This window comes from Ceratotherium simum, chromosome 22, assembly GCF_057802395.1.
Source record: "Ceratotherium simum simum isolate JZ-2026a chromosome 22, ASM5780239v1, whole genome shotgun sequence".
Classification (NCBI taxonomy): Eukaryota; Metazoa; Chordata; class Mammalia; order Perissodactyla; family Rhinocerotidae; genus Ceratotherium; species Ceratotherium simum.
In genome coordinates this window covers 2,576,075-2,598,524 of record NC_141921.1, presented here as the reverse complement: position 1 = coordinate 2,598,524, position 22,450 = coordinate 2,576,075, and the positions used below count along the sequence as shown (strand labels likewise).

General features: G+C 43.2%; 1 protein-coding gene across 1 annotated transcript in view; it reads right to left on the bottom strand.

Annotated features, from left to right (window-relative positions):
* Positions 1–399: 399 nt before the first annotated feature.
* Positions 400–22,450, bottom strand: part of DAB1 (DAB adaptor protein 1) — a 282,123-nt gene continuing 260,072 nt past the window's right edge. Inside the window, exons 12-15 of the mRNA XM_014793827.2 lie at positions 20,055–20,603; positions 16,326–16,453; positions 15,857–15,967; positions 400–3,733 (exon numbers count right to left, since the gene is read on the bottom strand). Of these exons, the coding sequence (XP_014649313.1) occupies positions 15,872–15,967; positions 16,326–16,453; positions 20,055–20,603 (773 nt within the window). The 3' untranslated portion in view covers positions 400–3,733; positions 15,857–15,871. The remainder of the gene's footprint in view (positions 3,734–15,856; positions 15,968–16,325; positions 16,454–20,054; positions 20,604–22,450) is intronic.

Genomic DNA, 22,450 nt, shown 5'->3' with positions numbered 1-22,450 from the left:
CTTGAAATGAACTATGGCAAACTCTTTTGAGAGTCTAGATTAACCTTGGTTTTCTCACCAACAGTTTAGCAGGGCATTGTTTTAGAAGACAAATCCACAGGGCCAGCCCTGGGGTCTTTCCCACTTTTGCAAGTCCAATGCTAAATGTGGTCCAGACACCACAGCTATACAGGGTGTGCCTTTCCCCACAACATCCTCCTCATTCTTCACTGTGGCTGCTTTTCCAAGTGCAGCAAGTACCTGAATTTAACTGAGGCCAACTGATCTAACTCCTCAAGGAAGCTTCCTTCTCTGGCCCAGTGCCAGGAAAACAGAGGCGTTCACCAGGTCAGACGGAAGCTTATCCCTCGCCTGGATATCCATTAGAAACTGTGGAATAAAACCAGGCTAAGCTGTTGTTCTCAAACATGTTTATTTGTAACAGTTTTACATGGTGTGTTACAGAAATTAATGGAAAATTTCTAAAAATTTCGCTGTTCTGTTGAATGCATTGTACATAAAGTTAAAAATAATGTGTCCGTATATGTTAACAAACTGTCATCTGAGGTAAAGTTAAAGTAGGTCTAGAAATGTACTGCAACAGTCATTTTCTCTTTCTCATCTTTATTAAAAAAATATGTGTCAGAACGCAGAAATTGAAATGAACCAAACCCACAGAGTAAACATTTTTTTTAAAAGAAGGTGCCGGTACATTACATGATGGGGTTTCAGTAGACACTGGGATGAGTACAAGTTATCAAAAAAGTCTTGTGGCATGTGAAGATTGAAGAGCTATGGGGAATGGGACAGAATGACAGGTGGCGTTTCCCTGGTTTCAAAATTTAAAGTGACAAATTTAGTGCTAGTGAAGGATGAGGAATTAACAGTGGTACGCGTGGATTTTCTATCGATCTAACCAGAACTGTGCAGACTCCCCATGGCCTTTTGGTATCGGCACCTCAGCTCTTATTTGGAAATTTCACTGCACTCTTGGGATAGGAGCTCACCAAACAGTGCTTGTAAAAAAATCAGAATTCTGCCAATGATAACATGGATGGCAGTTTAAAATCTTGACTTTATTTCCCTCACTTTAATGCATCACATGGGCATCTTCTTTAAGTTCAGAGCCAGTTACATCCTCAATCACATTCAATGAATGATGACAAGTCCACTGGGCTGTCACTTCCTGCTATGAAATTAACTCCAGACGGTGTACCTGAAACAGCCACATCAGCCGGAGTTCACTGTGAACGTGTCAGAAGCAACCCAAAGAATCAGCATAGTGGTGTGATACTGCAAGACAGACTCAAGACAGCCGCATCGAGGAGAAGATAGCACCGCTTGTTTAGAATCAGAATCACGGACAACACAGCAATTGAAGCCATTTTCCCGTGGGAACTGCCTATCTTATCGAATCGCCAGAAAACACAATCGAACTGGTTTCAGGACAACTTGCATGGTTATCACACCTTTCCCATTTTCCCCTTCACGTGAAAGGATTACCTAGTCATAACATGTATGCACATTCCCAGAGAAACCATGTGGACCCACAGCTGATAGTTACAGGGGGAGGAGAAGGGCCCCTCTCACTTTTCTGGTTCTTCAGACCGTCCACATTAGGATGACATTTACATACTTTCCGTAATGGACATTTGGTCAGTTTACCTAACTGGAAAACATTTAGATTCCAGTGACCTGATAGTATAAAATTTGGACTTCAAACAGTAACAATCACCTTGACTTCATCAATTTTCTCTTCGTGAACAAGTATACCTTCCTCCAAATCATTTTAGTTTCTATTGATATGAAGAACCAAAGTACACAGGCCTATTTAAGTCAATTATATGAATGTAAATTCTACTTTTCAAATTTAAATCCAAGTCATCATAATTACCCCCAAACCCAATTCATCACATGATTCTTTAAAGTTTTCTTCTTAGTGTTAAACCACTAAATTCAACATACTGTAACTGCATAGGAACATCAGGAAAACACATTTGACCTGTAGAACAATTCTCTGTAGGGCAAAAATATATAGATTCTTTATGAAAATCATGTGCTAAACATATGAACCGAACACTGCACTTTTTGTCTCATAAATGTAAAAAAGGGAAGCTTAAACTCTTCTGTTTCACGTACAAACAGTCCAGTGATTTCTATGGGGGTGTGTGGGAGTGGAGAGGTGGGAGGGTTTCAGAATCGGAAGGACAGGCCTTCACAATGTGAACCGTCTTTTTCTTGTTTGGTGCAGAGGGCAGGTACTCCTGTGGAAAGGCTGGATGTTGGAGTCACTTGCTCCCTTCCTGTTCACTAGCTGCTGATTGGCCAACTGCTCCTGCCAGCTGTCCCTGAACTCCTGTTTCCTGCCATATGCTCCAGAATAACATCTGGAAAGTGAGCCCCATCCATCAACTTTGTCACATCTTGCACTCAATCTGCTACCTTCTCTACAGTGTCATGGCATTATTAAAAAGCATTTTCATTAACATTTATATTTACAAAAAAAACTGGCAATTTTTTTTCATTAGAACTCCTTAAAGCCATTTCCCTTAAATATTTAAAGAGTTTAATGGTAAGGTTTTTTTTTCAAGTTATAAAATAAAAATCCCATTTGAACTTTCTGATGTACAAAAAGAGATAGAGATGAACCATTGTGACCACGGAATCAGTTTGTTATTCTGAATATTCATGTCACCATTGTTCCATGAGAAAGTCGGTTTTTAAGGTCCAAAACCACATTACCAGGATTGTACCAGACTTATTTGGCAAATGACTTTCTTTGAAAATGGCACGTGGAGAAGACACTTGTCTGCATAGCATCACAGCAGCAAGATATCGGAAAAATAAAAAATATCATTTTATTGTACTTAGAGTTTAGAGCTTCTTAGGAAATCAGATATGTTTTTCATCTTTCTCATCAATGGGATTCGATGTCCTTTCCTACTCACAGAAGGAAGGTTCAGACCAAAAGCTGTCTTTCTTCACCAGGATGCAGAAGAGCTAAAGGGTTGTTTTGGCAACATTCTTGATCATAAAGAATAATCAACCACTTATTTGTCTTGTGATTTCAAGTTAATTCATTTCATATGAGGCATTTTTTTTTTCCAGTTAGATTTCTTCACCCATACCTAAAAAAAGTCAAAAGCAATACAAAAATTTGTACACCCATTAATTTTCAAACATGACAAAGAAAGGAAAGGGGGGGAAATGGCAGACCAGGCCCTGTGGAGTCATGAGAAAACATTATCATATGTCAAAAAGCATATGGAGGTCACAAAAGACCTCTTGCTCTTGCCTAAAAGAAGTCAGTGCCAACCCTGTTGTAACTCTCTGAGGCCTGTCACTCCAAATTTGATGTCTCTACAATGGTCAACAGGTAGAGAAATAAAGAGAGAATTATGATTTCGTGTACTGGGTCATCTTAAACCCATGCTAAGAGAGCTCAGAATATTTGTCAGGTAAGCATTTGCTTGATTTGTGATTTAATGTTGGGTATGACTTTTTATACTTTTGTGGGGTTTTTTTTGTGCTGCCATACATATCTGCCATTGGTTGCCAAAAACTCTTAGTTCCCTCTTCCAAACGAGTTCCATTGGGCAATCATGAATTTCTTCATGGGATGAGGTGAGGTGAAAGAATACAAGAGAGCCTGTCTCGATACTGATTTCCATGGCAGTCTTGAAGCACCCGCCACGAGCCTGCATCGATGCTATTTCTTAGGTCTGTTGATCTGCGCATAGAGAGGCTCCAGCTCCTATGGACAGAGGAACAAAGTGAGACCTGCTCTTTTCCAGACAGGATTTTCTGAGATGGCTTGGGAAGGACAGTTTGGGATTAGAACAGAAAGGTGACAGTTTGACAGATGACCTTAGGTGATTTTTGGTTATATGTGATCACGGTGCATATCATTTTGGCAACTTTTTTTTATCATCAAGAACTACTTACCCAGTTTTGTCCTTGGCTTTCAAGCTGAGACTGATTACCCTGTTGGGAAATAGCATGGTATAGCAGAGAGAGCTGAACAAGCTGTGGGATGTGCGCAAAATACTTATCCTTTCTTAGCTTCAGTTTCCCCAATTATGAAATGGGAATAATACTGTTTATTCTACAGGGTTCTTGAGAATTAGAGATAATATACATAAAGCATCTAGCACAGTGCTTGGCAGTAATAGGTCTTCAGAAAACAGTGACAATTACCATGAGTCAAGTGGACATTTTTCCAACATAGTTTCATGGATGCCCACTTAAGACTGCTGAACTTCTATTTCGAACTGCTCTTGGGTTTCTACAAGGAGTGATGACTGAGTGTGTTTGGGAGCAAGAGAAATAGCAACTGTGCCTTTAGCTCTTAGTTACAGTCTTCTGGGACTTGTTTCCATTCAGTCTGCTGTTTTAGGCTTGAGCATTCATTTGCCTGCACTCATGGGGCTGTCCTGAGACATACACAGGAATTCTCACCAGTATACGACACAGCAAGCCTTTAATCCAAACGTAAATGGGAAACAGTGTTTGGCCCTGTAGAAACCACTTCTGACTCAGTTCATGTTGAGATGGCCCAGGTTGCATCAGCCAAGAAGATCAGATCAATAGTCTGGTCTTAAGCATGCATCAGCCCTTCTGTTAAAATTGACCTTTATGCTGTCACTCTTGGATGTTTCTGCCAGAATTAAAGGGACGCAGTGATACCTTAATTCTGCCATAGTTTATATATTAGCTTGCCTCCTGCCATGTGAGAATAGATCCTTTTTATTTTCTTGAACCATAAGACTGAACTGACACTCTATGAGCCTCTACTACGTGTCTAGCTCCATGCTGGGTAGTTTCAAGTACATTGTCTTTTTAACTCATCACAACAGGCTTGTAAAGCAGATGCATTAGCTCTTTTGCAAATGAGAAATCAAGCACAGAAAAGTTAAGTAATTTTCCCATGGTCACACAGCTAGTAAGTTGGGCCATGAGACCTGAAAGTAGGATCCAGTGCTTTTTCTAGTTTATTATAACAGCCACACTAAAAAATAAAATAATAATAATAAAAAAGCAACCCTTCCATCTGTAGTGTTGTAGAATGCTTTGGAGTTTATAAAGCACTCTCAGGTCTTACTTAATCTGCCTATCAGTCCTGGGAGTGGCTTTTATTCTTTCCATCTCATTTTGCAGATAAAAACTGAAGGTCAGGGAGGTTGTGTGATCTCAAGGTCATTGTGCTGTCTCTCATGTATTTATCATATAGCTTGCTTTGATTGTAAAGTGGGAACGGACTAGAAGATAATTTTGCCAAGATCCATCATTGTGCAGATGAAGAATCGGAAGCCCAGAGAAAAGCTCTCATTTCCCCCGAGTCACAAGGTTACTTAGTAACCATGCCAGGAATAGAATCCAGGACTCCTGACATCAGATCCATGATGTTTTCTTCTAGAACTCATTGTGTTTGTATTCTTCCACAGAGAAGGAGCTTCCTACCCTTCCAGGCACCTATCCTGTAATATAACAGAGTGCCAACACGTTCTCCCATGCTTTCCACCCATGGGACTTCATACTGTCTTCAGAAACATAAAGAATAGATATAATCTTTCTTCCAAATATCCAAAGACAGAAAGTATGGAAGCCCATATTTTTCCACATCCAACCTCTGGGCTATGGTTTGCCAGTTCTTTCTGCCATTTCACATATGTGGACCTAGCACAGTAGGGGCTCAGTGAAGGTTTGTTGAATTAATGAATGACTGTGATAGAGTTTCTACTTGCTTCATTGTTCTGATCTCTTTGTCTTAAATACACTCCAATTTGGCTTTACTCTCTCAAAATCTAATCTATCAAAATCTACAGCAAGATGACTTATTAAGCACCTAATCTATTCTCTGCCAATGTCTTGAAATGTTTCAAAACTTGTTGTGAGGCCAAACCTGTAGCTTGACAGTGTGTTTGTGTTTGGGGGTGGGGTGGGCGGAGCAAAGGTAGAGTAGTAAGGTAGTTATCTACAGCTACTGGGAAAAGACATTTCCAAGGATGTATCTTTATCTTTCCTGGGTACTTTCTCAGCCTGCTCTTCTTTTTGGATGCCCTAAGAAGTCAGGCTGCCTTGATCTCACCCTACAATTTGCTCTATTCTAATTTTGGAGACTAATTTATTCAACAGAGAATGACACCTAAAAACAGAAGACAGCAGGCTCAGACAGGGTAATTAATGCCACACTGCATTAACTTTCTGCAGCTGAGATAAATATTCACACATCTCCTCTTGCCGGAATTTAGCTTCAAATACCCATCACAGCAGCGGTAAGGACTGCAGTCAACTCTCAATTATCCCCACTAATGAAGGAGAGCAGTGGTGCGGAAAACCCCAAGCAGCATATAATCCCAAAGTCTGACACTGTGATGCATTATACGTTTTGGCAATAGCTTTACCTTCCTTGTTACAGAATCTTAGACTGTCAGAGCTGGAGGGGAGCTAAGAAATCATTTGATCTAGAAATTTTCGACCTGACTTCTGGCAAGGTCATGATGGGGCCTTCAGGCTATTTTGATATTCCAAAAAGTCTAAAGGAATCACGCATTAACATAGCATGCTGTTGATGTGGGGTTTTTTTTTGGCAGATTTGACTACATCTCTGTCCTGCTTCAAATCCTTCAAAGGCTCTCCATCACCCACAGGGTAAGGTCAAAGCTCCCTAGCTGGGCACACAAGACCCATTAGTCTCATAGTCCATTAGAGCTAATAAATGCCCCTTCCAGACCATAAATCAAAACTCAACCTTCAGATCACGTATATCATGCTTAAAAAAAATTCTTTATGCTTCTGCCAGAAAGATCTTTCGGAAATGGATTTGGTCACACCAGTCTCCTGCTTGAAACAACACTCCTGACTCCTTATTACCCCAAGGATAATGCTAACCCCTCCGTATGGCGCACGAGGCTCTTCCAATATGGCTCCACCTTCTCGTCCAGCCTCATCTACTTCCTCCCTCTCCTGTTCCCCACCTTCTGTACTCTACTTCTGTCACCCAGACATGACAGGACTTTCCCATCTCTGAGACTCTGCACAGGCAGTTCCTTCTGCCTTCAGGGCCTCTCTTTGTTCTGCACCTGGGAGTTCATACTTCCAGAATCAGCTCAAATATAAAGGCTTCCTGGACGCTGCAGGCGATGTGGGCTACTCTGCTCCCAGACTCCTGCAGTGCCCTGTGTAGACTTTTGTTTGCATAGCCATCATGTTATCTCCCAGTACCTTCTATGAGGTGAGCTCCACTGTGCCTTTCACGGCCGTGTCCCAAATTCTGAGCCAGAGCTTGGAACACGGGAGACCACCCACTAACATGGAGAATGAGGATGTGAGTGAGTGAATGAATGGTTTTTCTCTTATTGGGAGTTGGCAAATACTTATGAACTTTAAGCTCACATGTGATTCTGATATATTAATACCTTCGTTTCTAGAGGACAACAAAATAGATGGAAACCATACAGAAAAAATGAAAACAAAATCAACCCCCCAACCTTTGACTTCAGTTGAATATCCTGTTTGCTGGGAGGTGCAGTGAAAGCACACGGATCTGAAGTCAGGCAGATCTCGGCCAGTACTGTTTACCGCCAATTCCCTGCAGCCAGGGTCCACCAGAAACACACCTGCGGTTGACCAAGTTGGGTTTATTACTCCCTGCAGTGAAGGGAACCACGGGCACCTCTGTAAGAAGGTGTTAGAAAGGGCTTATTATAGGCTCGGGCTTTGGTTAGATGATTTGGGGGAGAGTCAAGAAACTAAGGTTTTTCTCTGGGTTGGATGCTGTCAGGAAGCGAGAGTATTATCTTAGTCATTCTTATCTGGAAGGCAGGAAGAAGGGAGCAAGGCTAAAGCCAGGAGAGGGGGTGTCCAGTCACGGTTGTTGCGTGGACAATGTTCACGTCCGCCTGTGCTCAGCCCTGGCTACTGAGGGGTCTTGGTTTGTCCTGACCTATCACGGTCACAGTGGCCTTGTGTGCTGTGGATGTTCCGTGAACATGTTCGTGTTCAGCAGAAGAACACTGAGGCTCAGCTGGAGGGCCGGGCCAGCTCCTGGCCGTCAGGCTGCTGTTCTCTTCCTCACTGTTACCCACCTAGTGACCCTAGGACTCTGGGCAGGTTCCTTAACCCCTCTGAGTGCCAGTTTCCTCGTCTGTAAAATGAGGCTAGAAATCCTCTCTGTGAGAGGTGTGGTGAGCACTGAAGGGGAAAATACACGTTGATTGTCTAGCACAGAGGAGTACTCCAAAAAAGGTTAGGTCCCTTTCGTCTGGACATGTGGCTTTATTCTTCCTTTATAGAAAGCATTTTTAAGCCTAATAATTACCTGTAGGGGGCTTTCCAAATTGCTTCTCCTTCATAGCACACAGTTGCAACTGGAACTGGGCTCTGTCATGAAACCTACTAAGGGTACTGGATCAGCCTGGGGAAACTGCACAAAGAATGTGCAGTCGATCTCAAGAATCTGGTTGCGGGGCCCGTGGATAACACAGACTTCCACATGTTCGCAGACTACTTTAAGTATGAATTACGAGCTTACGTACACCAGCTAAGTAGAATCACCGAATTAGAATATAAGAGCTTACATACACAGGAACTTACACAGTCTATAAAGAACATTCCTATAGCACGTACATGATCTCAGTTGGGCATCACACTGAGGCTGTGCTCTGGGTACTCCCACCTCCATTTGCAGCAAAGAAATAAGGCTCTTCACAGTTTGGTGACTTGCCCAATGTCACTCAAACAACACAGGGCAGAGCTGGCATAGAACCAGGTTTGTTATTTTTTTTAGTTCTTTTTTACTGCAGTAAAATATATATAGCATGGCATTTGCCATTTTAATCATTTTAAAGTGTACAATTCAGTGGCATTAATTACATTCACAATGTTGTGCAACCATCACCACTATTTCCAAAAATCTTTCATCACCCCAAATAGACTCTGTACCCATTAAGCAGTAATTCCCTATTCTCCCTTCTCCCATCCCTTGGTAACCTCTAATCTACTTTCCATCTCTATGAATTTACCTTATTTTTAAATAAACTTCATTGAGGTACAATTTACATACAGTGAAATGTTCCCATTTTAAGTGTATGGTTTGATGAATTCTGACAAATGGATACACCGTGTGGCCCTCCCCACCACAGTCAAGCTATAGGACAGGTCCTCACCCTAAAAACTCCCATGTCCTTCTCAGTCAACTCTTCCAGTATTTCAACCACTGATCTGCTCTTGGCCACTACAGATCAGATTTGTTTTTCCTAGAGTTTCATATAAACACATCCAGGTCTTTTTAAGCTCACCGTCCTCTCCACCACCCTGTGTTCCCTCTTGTCAAAGCAGGAAGGGCCCTCAGGCTGACAGCTCCTTTCCTGTAGGAAGAAACTGAGGCCCCCAACGTGAGGGTTGTTTTGCCAAGAGTCCACGGGGAACAGTGGAGCCAGGAGGGCAGCCCAGGGTCTGGACACCCCTCTCTGAGCCTGTTCTCTCACTTCCCCCATCTATCCCAGCTCTCTGGCTTGGAGCGTAGGGGCAGATAGTTTCCTAGCCCACATTAGAACGAGCCCCTTTTGAAAGCCACCTAATTGTGCTTATTACTTTGCATCCACTTAATTTTTATTATGTTTGTTTTTGGAAAGCTTGGCTATATCTAGCAAAGGTATGTCCAAAAAAATTATTAGTGGAGAGAACACATGGCATGCTGAGACAGGGGGTCTCGGACATGAGGTCAATGTGCACCATGCAATCTTGCAATCTCCTTGCTGAGCGAGCCCCTCTACCCCATCCTGGGAGCCTGGGGGTGAGGTCAGCGGCGAGCCAAGCCAGGGGTCAGACAGAAGCAGGGAGGTGAGCAAAGCTTGAGTCCCTCAGAGTCACCCTGATGAGGCAACAACTTCAGCCTTGTGGTCTTGCAGCCCACCGTGGAGCCTAGCTCAGTGGGGTTTCGCATTTCCTAGCTTGGCAAATGAACAAGGCGGTGGTAACTAGGGAGTGAAAACAAGGCTGAAATAACTCAAAGTTCTCTGTGAATACATGAATAGGGTCATCAAAAATGCAAGGGTTTTAGAGCCAGAAGACCCTAGCAATCTTGCTAACTACCTGGGCCTCAGTTTCTTCATCGTCATCAACCCCATAAAATGGGGTTTGTAACATCTACATCATGGGATTGTAAGAAGTAACAAGTGAACTCATAACATAAAGGATTTTAACAAGTGGTGGGAGTCTTCCTTTCCTTTTTATTCGAAGGAAAGGAAAAATATAAAGCTTTCTGACGACTTGCAGCCTGAAAAATCTGGCCTTCAGGGTAGAAAAGTCTTCAAAACAGGATGGATTTAATGATAATACTTAGAGATTAATGCTGCTGCCAATGCACTTGCTTCCTGGGGTCTCTGGTGCTGAAACCCACTTGGTGACCACAGAGATGCACAATCTGAGTTCCTGGGGGCTCTGCACATATTCTGATCAATTTTGCGTTTCCCCATCAATAATAACGATTATGGGCACAAATTATCTGCTTTGCACATGTATATCATCTTTCTTGACCTTGTCACGTAGCAGGCAAGGACAGTGAGGCTGTTGATACTAATTCTCTGCCACGAGCAGGAGGCCCTGTCCTGAGCAAGGTGCCGGTCGTCAGGAGCGGTCCTGGATTTCAAGCAGATAGTTTCCAAGAACCCTAATGAAGTCAGCATAGTTAAAGGACTTCGTCCTGTCCTTTGTTAGCTGGGAACAAGGACAGCCTAGGGGAGGGGTGCTGTTGGAAGATCTTGTTTGAGGATTGGGTCTTCCAAGCTCTAGCTGGGTGACTTGAGGCAAGTTAGAAGGCCCTATGTCAGAGCTAGAAGGGCCTCTGGGCACTGTTTTACAGAAGAGGTGACCAAAGGTCAGGAAGGAAGCCATCTGCCTCAAGTTACACAGTGATTAAGTCGAAGAGAAGCTGCTAAAACCCAGGAGTCCCAGTCCTGCTTGAGTGCTTGTGAGCTATTTAATCTGGGTCTAGATTCAAATCCTAGCCCCATTACAGGAGAATCTTATGCTTTTATCAAGTCATTAACCTTGGAACCTTACCTGTCATATCTGTGAAACAGGAATAATAAAAATACTTAAGAGTGTTCCCTTGAGGACTGAATTAGGTGATGTTCATGAAAGTGCTATAAACATGCTAGTAATTTTTTAATATATTTTATTAGTAGTAGTAAATGAAAGCCATTGTGATTACCTTCTGCAGAGTGATGCTAGAAACAGTGAGCGTGATCTAAATCAGAGGTCAGCAAACTACAGCTCACTGACCAATTCTGGGGGCTGCCTGTTTTGGTAAATAAAGTCTTTTTGAAACTCATTCGTTCATGCAGTCTTTTGCTGCTTTCCTGCTACTGCAGTAGAGTAGATTAGTTGTGACAGAGAGTGTACGGCTCACAAAGCATAAATATTTACCGAGAGTCCACCAACCTCTGATGTAAATGATCAGTGTATTCCAGTGTCCACTACTTCAATGGCTTAAAACCACGTTGAAATCTTGCCCTCTGGTCTGGTTTTCTCTTTGGACCCCCACTGTCTCATATCCAGCAGCCTCCTGGCATCTCTACTTGGATGTCTCATGGACACCTCAAGTTCAACTAGTCCCAAAATAAACTTGCCTTCTCTCTGGTCAAGCATGCTGCCCTGTGTTCCTTAGCACAGTAATTGGCACCACCTAGATCCCCAGGTCAGGGACCCGGGGTCATCCTAGTTCATGCTGTCTTCTTCATCTCCCATTTCCCTTCAGTCTCAACCTCCTCCTGATCTCATCTTTTAATATCCTTTGGCATCAAGCCCACCTCTTCATCCTGGCCAGTGCTCCCTCAGCCAGGCCCATCCCACCTCCTGGCTGAACTCCTCCAAGGCTTGGGCTGGACTCGCCTCCGAGAGCTGTGTCCATGAAATAGACAGATTACTTTCTAGTTTTGTGGCTCTCAGTTTTAAGGCTCTGTTGTTTGGTTCTATTTAAAAAACAGAATAGTAATAATAATCCCAAATACATGTATTTTATTTTCAAAGCTTAACAAGGTATTTTCATATTCATGATATCTTCTGATTCTGGGACAGCCTGGGGAGGGAGCGGTTGTAATTGTCTCTATGAGGGGGCTGGGTTTTAGAGGGGTTATATGCTTGTCTAAGGTCATCTGCTTTGAAGCATAATTCAAACCATGTCCCCTGACTCGGTGCATTTCTTTTCTTCCTTTCTTTCCTTTTTTTTCTTTTTTTTTTAAAGATTCTTCCTCCCTAAGCATCTGAAATTCAGCTTTCTTTTCCCTTGGACACTAGAAATCCATTAGGTAATATTTTATATGTCTTAGATTCCTACTACGAAGATCAGTATTAAAAAAAATGACAGCGACTTCTTATTTATGGCAATATCTATTGTTACTAAGGGAGACAGACCAAACAATTCCCCATTGTTACAGATGCTACTTTGACTTGACAGCTGGGAGAGTCTGATAGGCAGTTTATTTACTTAGCCATTTAACCAAATAAATGTTTTCATTTTTCTTTCATCTCCTCAAAAGCTAACATTTCGCCCTCAAAATTGCTCCAGAAACACATCAGTGAAGTATAAATTACCTGCCATTCCCACACCAGACATTATAATATTATTTTGGTTCTTTTTTGCCCCTGTTGACCCAGTCTTTCAAAGACACATGATTTTCCCAGATGGGAGGGTAGGGAGAAAAGTGAAATAATTGAAGATGTTTCTCTTTATTGCTAAAACAGAAATGCTGGTTGAGATTGGCCCTGAAGCTTCTACCAGCGAGGACTGAGTCCGCCTGTTTCCTCTTACTATGGTGTGATACGGCTTTAACTTAACAGATGTCACCTCTACCTACTCAGAATTGTGCAGGTATCTCTAATAAAAAGCAGCTGGAGATAATGGTTGCAAGAGCGAGAAGAAGGATAGGACTCTTGCTTTCTGACTGTACGAAGGCAGAGGGGAAAATACAGCCATAGAAATAACTATCCCTGCATGGTATCCCTTCCCCAAATGTCTGGAAAGGCATTAAGTAATTGCAGTTAGTCAATTTCCAGTTGGGCAGATGGGTGAATGGGATAGAGACAGAAAGATCAAATGTGCCTTGTGCTGCTGTTGATGGAGGGGCCCAGAAAAGCTCATTTGGACTACCCTTGTGGGTGTTTTAGGGGCTATATCTGTAAGGCTGGCATCAGCCTCCTGGCATGCAATTCTTACTAGGCAATTGTGAAATTGCCAGCCTAAGCCTTCAAAGGGAGAAAATTGCTTCACTGAAGATTACAGTCCAGCCCTCCTTTGGAGCTGGGAGCTACTTATTATGATTTACATATGAATCTAAGACTGCTCATTTTTTGGAATTGAGAGGTGGCCTATGAGGCCCTAACTGGTGTGATTCTGATTATGGGACAGGGCAAGCCAGCAAGCTAAGAAGTAGGGTTTTTCTTTCTCTTTTTTTTCCCCAAAGATGTTTTGAGGCATATTGAAAATTAATTATCTTAAGATAGAAAGTACAAAGCAAAATCTCCTAGCCAATGGCCTGGGTTCTTATGGTAGAATTTATTCAACATAAGGGCTAAATGTATCTAAATGTATAAAATCCAAAGTAGTGGGGAACTAACATTTATGAGCAAATATGATGATGATGATGATGATGATGACGATGACGATGACGACAACGACAGTGATGGTGGTGATGGCAGCTAACATCTTTTGGGTGCTTTCCACGTGTCAGACACTGTGCTCAGAGCTCCACATACATCACCTCACTTAGTCCAAACAATAACCCTATGAGGAAGACACTGTTTTTATCCTTACATTTTAAAATAAGATAGAAAATTATTATGAAATCTCATTAAGGTCATATAGCTAGTAAGTGGTGGAGCCAGATTTGAACTCAGACAGTCTTGCTCCAGAAACCAGATTTTTAGGCTGAATTTTAAGCTGAGTACTGAGTGTCTGTCTCCATGCTAGAGACTTAACCTACACGATCTCAGTTAACAAAATGGATAATATAAGTCTTTTCTAGCAGATGAAGAAACCAAGACTCAGAAGAAATGATGGTTCTTGCCCAAGATATTCTGCTATTAAGTAGCTGAGCTAGAACTTGAAGTCAAGCTCCAAACTCTGAGCTCTTCCCACTACACCATGCTACGTCCATGTACAACTCAGCCCCGGCTTGGGGTTCTGGATGGAACATCAAATGTGGAAAGGCTGAAGCTCCATGAAACAGTTCAGCTGGTATGACTGTCTCAAGCCGAACAGGCTCATAAAGATGAGGGTTTAATACATTGATCTGCAAAGGGTGTAAGTCATCTTTATTTTAGAAGAACTTCAATTTTAGGATGATGTTTGCTGTTATCCTGATGAATGGCTCTTGTCACCTCTCGTTCATTCATCAAGTTTTTCAAGGCAAGGTAGAGCACATGAAACAAAACACATGCAAGGGGTGGAAAATCTCTTGGGGAACCTTCCCAAGGCGTCACACATAATCCCCAACTTTTCTCTTTCCTGGAACATTGACTTTGTCTTTAATTCACCAGCTCCCCAAACAGCTTTGCAAGACTGAATTTTCAGATGGCTATTACACGGTTTTGCATGGCATGATGTGTTATTATGTGCTATTGTACTGATATAAAATGTGGCAAAATATATACTATGTTAAGTTCTTTAATCATAAAATCTATTAACAAAATGCACTTTCCAAACACTGTATTAGCTTTCAATAACTGTCAAAATAACTTAGATGTGAACTGAGAATGATTCTGAGGTAGCCTCAGAATCCATTTATGAACGGTGAAAACTATTTACCATTTTAATGGTTCTGACCACGCTGTTCAGGACTTAAAAAGGAGCTCTGTGGGTACGGCCTTGCAGGCCCACACATTTATGGAAAACTAGGAAAGAATCTGAAAATTGAACACATTTGTCAAGGAGCGACCTTAGAAATCATGTCTGGGTAACAAGGTGTACTTCTGTCTGCTGAGAAAGTTTGCTCCATCAGCTCCTCTCTTTCGATCAAATCAGATGTATTGAAATTCAAGTGCCAAAAGGCACTTCTAGTAAATGTAAGTACACTTCTCTCAAAGTAACTGCTGATGGAATGTGAAGTGGGTCGGTGGCAAACCACATGCTGTACCACAGGTGCAAAGGGCAGAGCCTCGGAAGTGCGTGCTGCGTGTCTTTGGGCTTTGAATTTCACTTTCTCACTGGGAAGGGTGCGCGGCCCCTTTTGGCTAGACAAAATGGGCTACCTTGATCTTCCATCTCTATCAATTTTATTTCAAGCACTGCTTGTTTTTGCTTCTTGGTCTGGCTTCTCAGTGTGTTTGGTTGACGACCTCTTTAGATCTGTGGAGTATAGGCAAATGCAGTGACACGTTGCTTAAAAGATTAAAGCATCTGGACCACGTCTCACTGAGAAATGATCAGGGTGGGCAGAATGTGTCCATCTCGGAATGCTGGTGCTTTCAGAAACTGAATCCATGTTAAGTGGTATTGATCATGCCTCATTCTATCACCACTACCCACCCAGAACACATCATTAATAAAATAATATGACCATTCCCGCTCCTCACCCCTGCCCCTACCTGCCAGTATATGTCAAAAGTCATGCACCCATGAGGAAAAACGAGGCGGCAAACAGACACCAGGCAAGCAGAGATGGTACAAACACCAGGGATACACTCAGGCAAGGAGAGATGGTGCAAACATCAGGGATACATATGCTCAGGCAAGGAGAGACGGTGCAAGCACCAGGGATACACTCAGGCAAGGAGAGATGGTGCAAACACCAGGGATGTGACTTCAGAAGTGAAGAACAAGCAAAAGGGAAAGCAGATAGCTTAAGAGTGAAGGGGATAAAAAGAAGATACCTACCCAGACCTGCGCTATCTAGCTACCGGCCTGTGGACTTATGTTATCACCACTGGGCTCCCCACTGGGCTCCCCAAATGGATCACTGTTGGATGAGGCCTGTGACCCATCAGGCTAGAACACAAGAAGATAACACTTTTTTTTTTCCTTTTCAACAACTGAAAATAAAAAACAGCTGGGCATATTTTCATGCACACATACAGTCAGTTATTTTCAAGGAGGCAGCAACTTCAGTTAGAGGATGAAATACCCAAAAATGCAAGAACTTGTAGGAATAACTTAATGAAAGGACAATGTTTTCAGCTGCTCATGTGAACATAATAGAAAGCCCCTTTAGTAAGCCCTTTTACCACTTAAGAGTCTGAGCTAGCATTCTTTTCTACGTAGGCTTCTTCATGCATTGTCCATTTCAGATAGAGAGGTTTTAATTTTAAGGAAAAACAAAAACAGAAAGAACAAACTGGTCACTTACAGCCTCCTGCTCCTCGCTTTTGCTGGGACTCTCAAAGCCCTCCTCGAAGATGTCATCTGTGGTGGGATCGCTGGCGTGGGATGCAGAGGATTTGGATGGAGAGCTCTGTCTAGGGGCTGGGGTTGGAGCTACACAGAGACCATGCAAAAAGAGGAATCATCGTAAGTGTCCCACAGAAACTTCAGGGGTCTGGTTATATTCAAGTCCAATCACAGGACTCTTCCTATCACAAGTCAAATCAGTTGAAGAGTTTAATACCTCCTCTGCTCACATTTATTTTGTCCTCTCACATACTTGATGATCAGGAAGGAGCTGGTCCACACTGATGAGTAAGGCAGTGGTTCTCAAGGAATGGTCCCTGGACCAGCAGCATCAGCCACATCTGGGAACTTGTTAGAAATGTGAATTCTTGGACCCCAGCCCAGACCTACTGAGTCAGAAACTCGGTGTTTCTCCACACTCAAGTTGAGAACCACTGGACTATAATTTTCTTTCTTTTCTCTTTCTTAACATCACGTAATTAGTTTAATATGACTAAATCAGAGGACAGTGATATACATTTATTGTGTGTCTTCTATGTGTCAGACACTGTCAGAAACTTTACAGATACTATCTCCAGCCCTCATAAAGCCCCTCTGAGGTAGGAGTTTTCCCAATTTTACAGATAAGGAAAGTGAAGGTTGCTAAATTGCTCAAGGCCACACAGCTGGCAACTAGCAGAGCCAGGCTTCGCATCCTGGCACGTAGTAGGTATTTGAAGAACACATGTTGAATAAACAGTGTCTCAATGACCCGGGAAAATGGATGTAGCTGGTGGCAACTTCACAGCTGGCACTTCAGTCCTCGTTCTACAAGGACATGCATTTTCTGTACTGACCTTCCCGCATTTTCCTTGTCTCATTTGCCCCAGAGGTTTATCACCAATATGCCATTTGAAGCTACTCTTCTTTTGATAATTTCTAATGTAGCATTGAAAATACATGTCACTGGCTCAGCCTCAGGTGAGGGGATGGTGTGGCTTAATTTAGTAGTTGAATTTCAGATGTCATTGATGAGGCCTCCCTGCCATAGCTGCCCAGAATTTACCAAATCCTGGCTGCTTATCAGGCAGTGAGTGATTGTAAAACTTGGTGAGTACCTTTAGCCTTGATGAACGTACATTTAGAACAATGACGCTATTTATTGTGTTCCAGCGAGTTAGACACTGTGCTAGGCAGTGTGCATTCATTATGTTCTCTAATACAAACATCTCAAGGTGGTCTTGTACCTATCGTTTTCTTCTGATGAAGATACTGCAGCTCAGAGAGGTGAAGTGACTTTCTCAGAGTCACACAGCTATGAAATAGGAGCCCTGGGATCTACACAGGTCTGTCTGACCCTGTCCAGGCCGTGGACTTTTCTATTTCTCTTTGAGATTTGCTCTTGGTCCAACTGATGCTCCACTCAAAGCATTCTAAAGGTGATGCTCATGGAGAAGAGGATATAAAGATAGGTTTCACCCATAAATTAAGTTTTTTTTTTTAATCTAAAAGGAATTCTGTTTGTTTCCTGAGATGAGTATGGAACAAACTAGTTATAGTGTGTTTAAGTGAGATGAGCGATATGAAAACCCTGTGATACGTGGTAGATAGTGAATAAATATTAGTGAAATTTGATTCTAAATTGTGTTTGAAGTGGTTTATTGCTTACCAAAGGCTGAGAACCCAGGCTGAGTTCTGAGAGGTATACTGCTCATACTTATCAAATGAAATCGACAGGAAGCATAACTAGGAGTTTATTTATGCCAGTGTTTTAACCTTTAGAAGGTTTTAGAGAATACCTCTACACTCTAAAATTGTGGTTCTCAATCTGGGGCATTTCACTCCCAGGGGACATCTGACGATATCTAGAGTTATTTTTGATCATCCTGTCTAGGGGAGAGGAGTCTCCTCCGGCAGCTAATGGGTAGAGGCCAGGGATGCTGCTAAACATCCTACGGTGCACAGGACAGTCCCTACAACAAAGAACTATCTGGCCCAAAATGTTAATGGTGCCAAGGTTGCAAAACCCTGCTCTGAACACAACAGTAACTGAGTGGCCTTTGTTTTGTTTATTTCATTCTCTACAACCTTTCCCAAATGCCTCCCATGTGCTACCCACCCTGCCAGCTTTATGAGAAGTGCAGGAATGATTCAGACATACCCCCTATCCTCAAAGAACTTAAACTCCTCTCTTTTATTTGTAGCTGGCACACAAGCCCATTGAAAGAGGGACACTTGTTTTTAAAAAATGCTTGCTTATTTATGCATGGCTGTCATTTGTTTAGTATTTTCTTTTTTATTCATTATTCTTCATTGAACCCTGCAAGTTAAGAGTTCACAGAGATGCTCCCACTATGTAGATCATATGGCTTGAGTGGGAGCAGGTCGTTATACACATAGAAGGCTTTCATTTTCAGAGCAGCCTTCCGAACCTGGCCAAAACAACACTACCTAATTGTGCTAACATTAGATTTTCTTGACAATCCACAGTATTTGCCAAGCAGTGATCCATATCATCTGTGACAGTAATGAACATGCCAAACTCATCCCTCCATGAGCCTTTTCTTCCCCCTTTATCAATTGTCGAGGCACAGACTGAATCACCACACACCTTCCCGAATGGTGTGAAGCAAGCACATGCCTGCTCAAGGGTACCTGGATTTTGATTGGCTGCATGGCTATAGTTCTTCAGATGCTTGCAGTAGAAACGTGAGCTGGGGCAGAATCACTGAATGCCAAACTAGGAGGAGGTACACAGCTGTCTAAGACAACTTACCCATTTTACCCATGATACAGCTGAGGTTAAGAGAAGTCACACGCTTGCCCAAAGTCACAGCTTGTGGTGGAGGACCCACGATTAGAACCCTGGTCCAGGACTCTGCCCCAAACCACTTGATATGTGATGATAATGATGATAAAGATGCTCCAAACTTTGTGAGGTACACAACATTTTAGGACATGTACCAGTAAATCCTTTTAATAACCCTTAGCCTAAGACAGATGAGGAAACTGAGGTTCATAGAAATAAAATGACTTGCCCATCGGCACAAAACTAGCAAGTAATAAAGCTGCTCTCCAGGTTCCCAGGCTAGAGCTTTCCGCTACACCATCTTTTTTTCTCTTTGACCACCCAAAGCTTTGAGCCAAAATCTGGCTTCAACTACGCCAGTCTTATGAGACCTTATGGCTGCTATATCTTGGCCCTAAGTTTTCTCCTGATCTTAATTTTCTCTTCTAATTTGTTACCCTTGTTTCTAAAGTTTTTTTAAAATTCACATTCACCATTCATTTTTATTCCAATAAGCCATACCAATATCTGTGTGTCATAAGCAGGAATATACATAAATGAATGAATGAACGAATGACCAAATAAAACATAAGAGGCAAAAATACGACATGGTGGAAAAGTAGCAGGCTTGTATTCAGTTCCACCATTTTGTCTATTCTCTTTGTCTCTGAATCTCACTTTCATTATCTGTCTAACAAACTTGTCGTTAGCACTGTCATGAATATAAAAATAATGAGCATAACACACACAAAGTAGGTATATACATTATAATTGATACCTAATAACTAGTAACTCTTATTACTACTAGCAGTAGTAATATGAACAAAGAGGCCTGTTGAATGTAAACTGAGATGAGTTCTCTGACCCCAGAAAGAAGGCAATGCTCTCATTGGGTTTACGTCTCCAAAGAAGGGCACTCACGTGAGTTGGTCGATGGTGTGGTAGAAGTCACAGGGGTCAAATTCAACTGGGAGATGTCAAAGTCATCACAGTCGTCTGCATCCTGTGCCACCCCGACTTTGCTGAAGTAACTGGAGAAGGCCTCTGAGGTACAGGTGAGGGAGGGTTGGTCGGGTTTGCGGGAGGGCACGGGTGGAGGCTGGGCCATCTGGAAATCCTTAAACATTTCTTTTCCCATTTTCTGCCTGGGCTTGTCGGTCTGTGGACTTGACCTGGCGGAGTCACCCGTGGCTGGGACGGTTGCAAGGGGGGTGAGGGGACCTTGGAACATGGCGGCTGGCAAAGGCATAACAGTTTGTGTGGGCACGAAGGCGGCTGGCGGAAACTGCCCGGCCACAGTTGGCCAGGGCTGCTGAGTGGCAGGGAAGAGACCCGGCTGGCCCCAAGCGATGGGCTGAGCCCCCGGCATCACCTGAGCGACTGGTGGCTGAGCACCCATGGCGATCTGCTGTTGGACGAGGGGCTGCTGGCCCCAGAAGGATGGGAGGACGGCGCCCATTGCAACATAACCTGGAAGGGCAGAAAAGAGTCAGGAGCCCTGGGAAGGAATGATTCAGGGAGTCAAGAGATTGGCAAAAACGCACTGAGCAATTTCTCAGTGTCAGGCTGTATGCTGGGGATTGGGGACGCAAAGATGAGTAAGACAGGAGTCCCTGCTCTCAGGGAGCCTGCCTTCTAGAGCAGAGGTCAAGGGAAAGCTCTCTAAGGAGGTGATTTGTAAGGTGAACCTAGAAGGCAGTGAGGTGGCAAGCCAGGCAGACATCTGGGGGATAACAGTAACACTGCCTCAGCTGTTAAAGGCTTCTGACATCATGGGGCCTCAGGAGCCAGTGTGCCTTAGTGGAAAGGGCAGAGGATCAGCAATCTGGCACCTCTGGGTTTGAATCTTGCCCCCTTCTTGCTAGACCTGGGGTATTCTCAACTGCTTCAGCTTCTAAGAGGCAGGCTCTTTGTGGTCAAGCCAGGTTATAACATCTTCCTTCTTGGCATCAACGCTGAGTGCAGAGCGAATAAGAATCAGACTGCTGGAGTCTTAGAGGCTGAGGTTAACGTTCAGATTGCCACTTCTTATCTGTGGAATTTAGGGACAGCTTCATAAGCTCTCTATCTCTTTATCTGTAAAATGGGCATAAAATACCTTCTGCCTCATTGAGTTGCTTTAAAGATTAATGGAGATTATATAGTTAAGGGGCAGTACTACACCTGACACAGAGTGAACATCCAGTAAATGTCAGCAATGAGTGTGATCTGAATCAGACAAAGCCTATAAAGGACTTAATAGCTTGCTTGATATATAACAGCCATGCAATAAATGGTACTTACAGGTATAATCATGTTGTGTACTATTATTATGCTAAAAAAAGGTAGATGATGTTCTACTCAAGAGCACCTCACACACTGGCATAGGTTGGGCACTGCAAAACTCCAGAGGGTGCACTCACGTATGTTACCACGATAACTGTTTGCTGGATTCCTCCTTTTGGGTGAGATATGATCATTTTGCAAGGAGTGCAAGTGACACTTTTCACCATAACAATAGTAACAAAAATAATTTCCATTTATTAAATGCCTACAATGTGCTAGGTACAGTGTTAGGTGCTTTACATCTTCATAAAATCCCTGCAGGGTACGTATTATTATCTCCATCCTAAGGATAAGGAAATTGGTGCTCAGAGAGGAAAAGTACCACGTCCAGGGTGACACAGCTGGCATGAAGTGGGATCAGGATCTGAACTGAGGTCATCTGTCCCCAAAGCCAGTGTTCTTTCCTCCATACCGCACTGTCTCACCCAGATGGCCAAGTGCGATTTCTGATCTGAGCACCGTCAGTACACCTGGTCTAGCCATCAAATGTCTTAGCACACTGCAGGCCTGGAGACTCCCATGTGTTTCCAGATATCCCCTCCCTTCTCAGGGGGCCCAACGGCCACGAGCATGTGCAGTTGAGCCTGGGAGACCAGGCCAGGCCAGGCAGAGCAGAGGGTGCAGAAGCTAGCTTTGCCTGGCCTCTCAGAACCAGCATTTTCATGGCTGTCAGGAAGAATTGCAGGCACAGAGCAGTGAGATCAGGAAAAGAGGAGGAGTGGGTACAGGGAGCCCTAGCAACTTCCAGAGTGGAGACAGGTGGGCGCCATGGCACTGGTCACGACACGGGTCATGTCAGGACTCTGGTGAGCCCAGAGAAATGGTGTGCAGGGTGCCTCGCTCACGCTCCAGTCTCAGGCTCACCTGCACTTCATTAATTGATAAGGGATGGACCAACATTCAAAGCCAGTCCACTTCCTTGCAAGGTGAGAGGACGCTCCGGAGGGCCAGAGACAGGACACACAGGCTTCTTGCTGATTAATCTAGCAGTG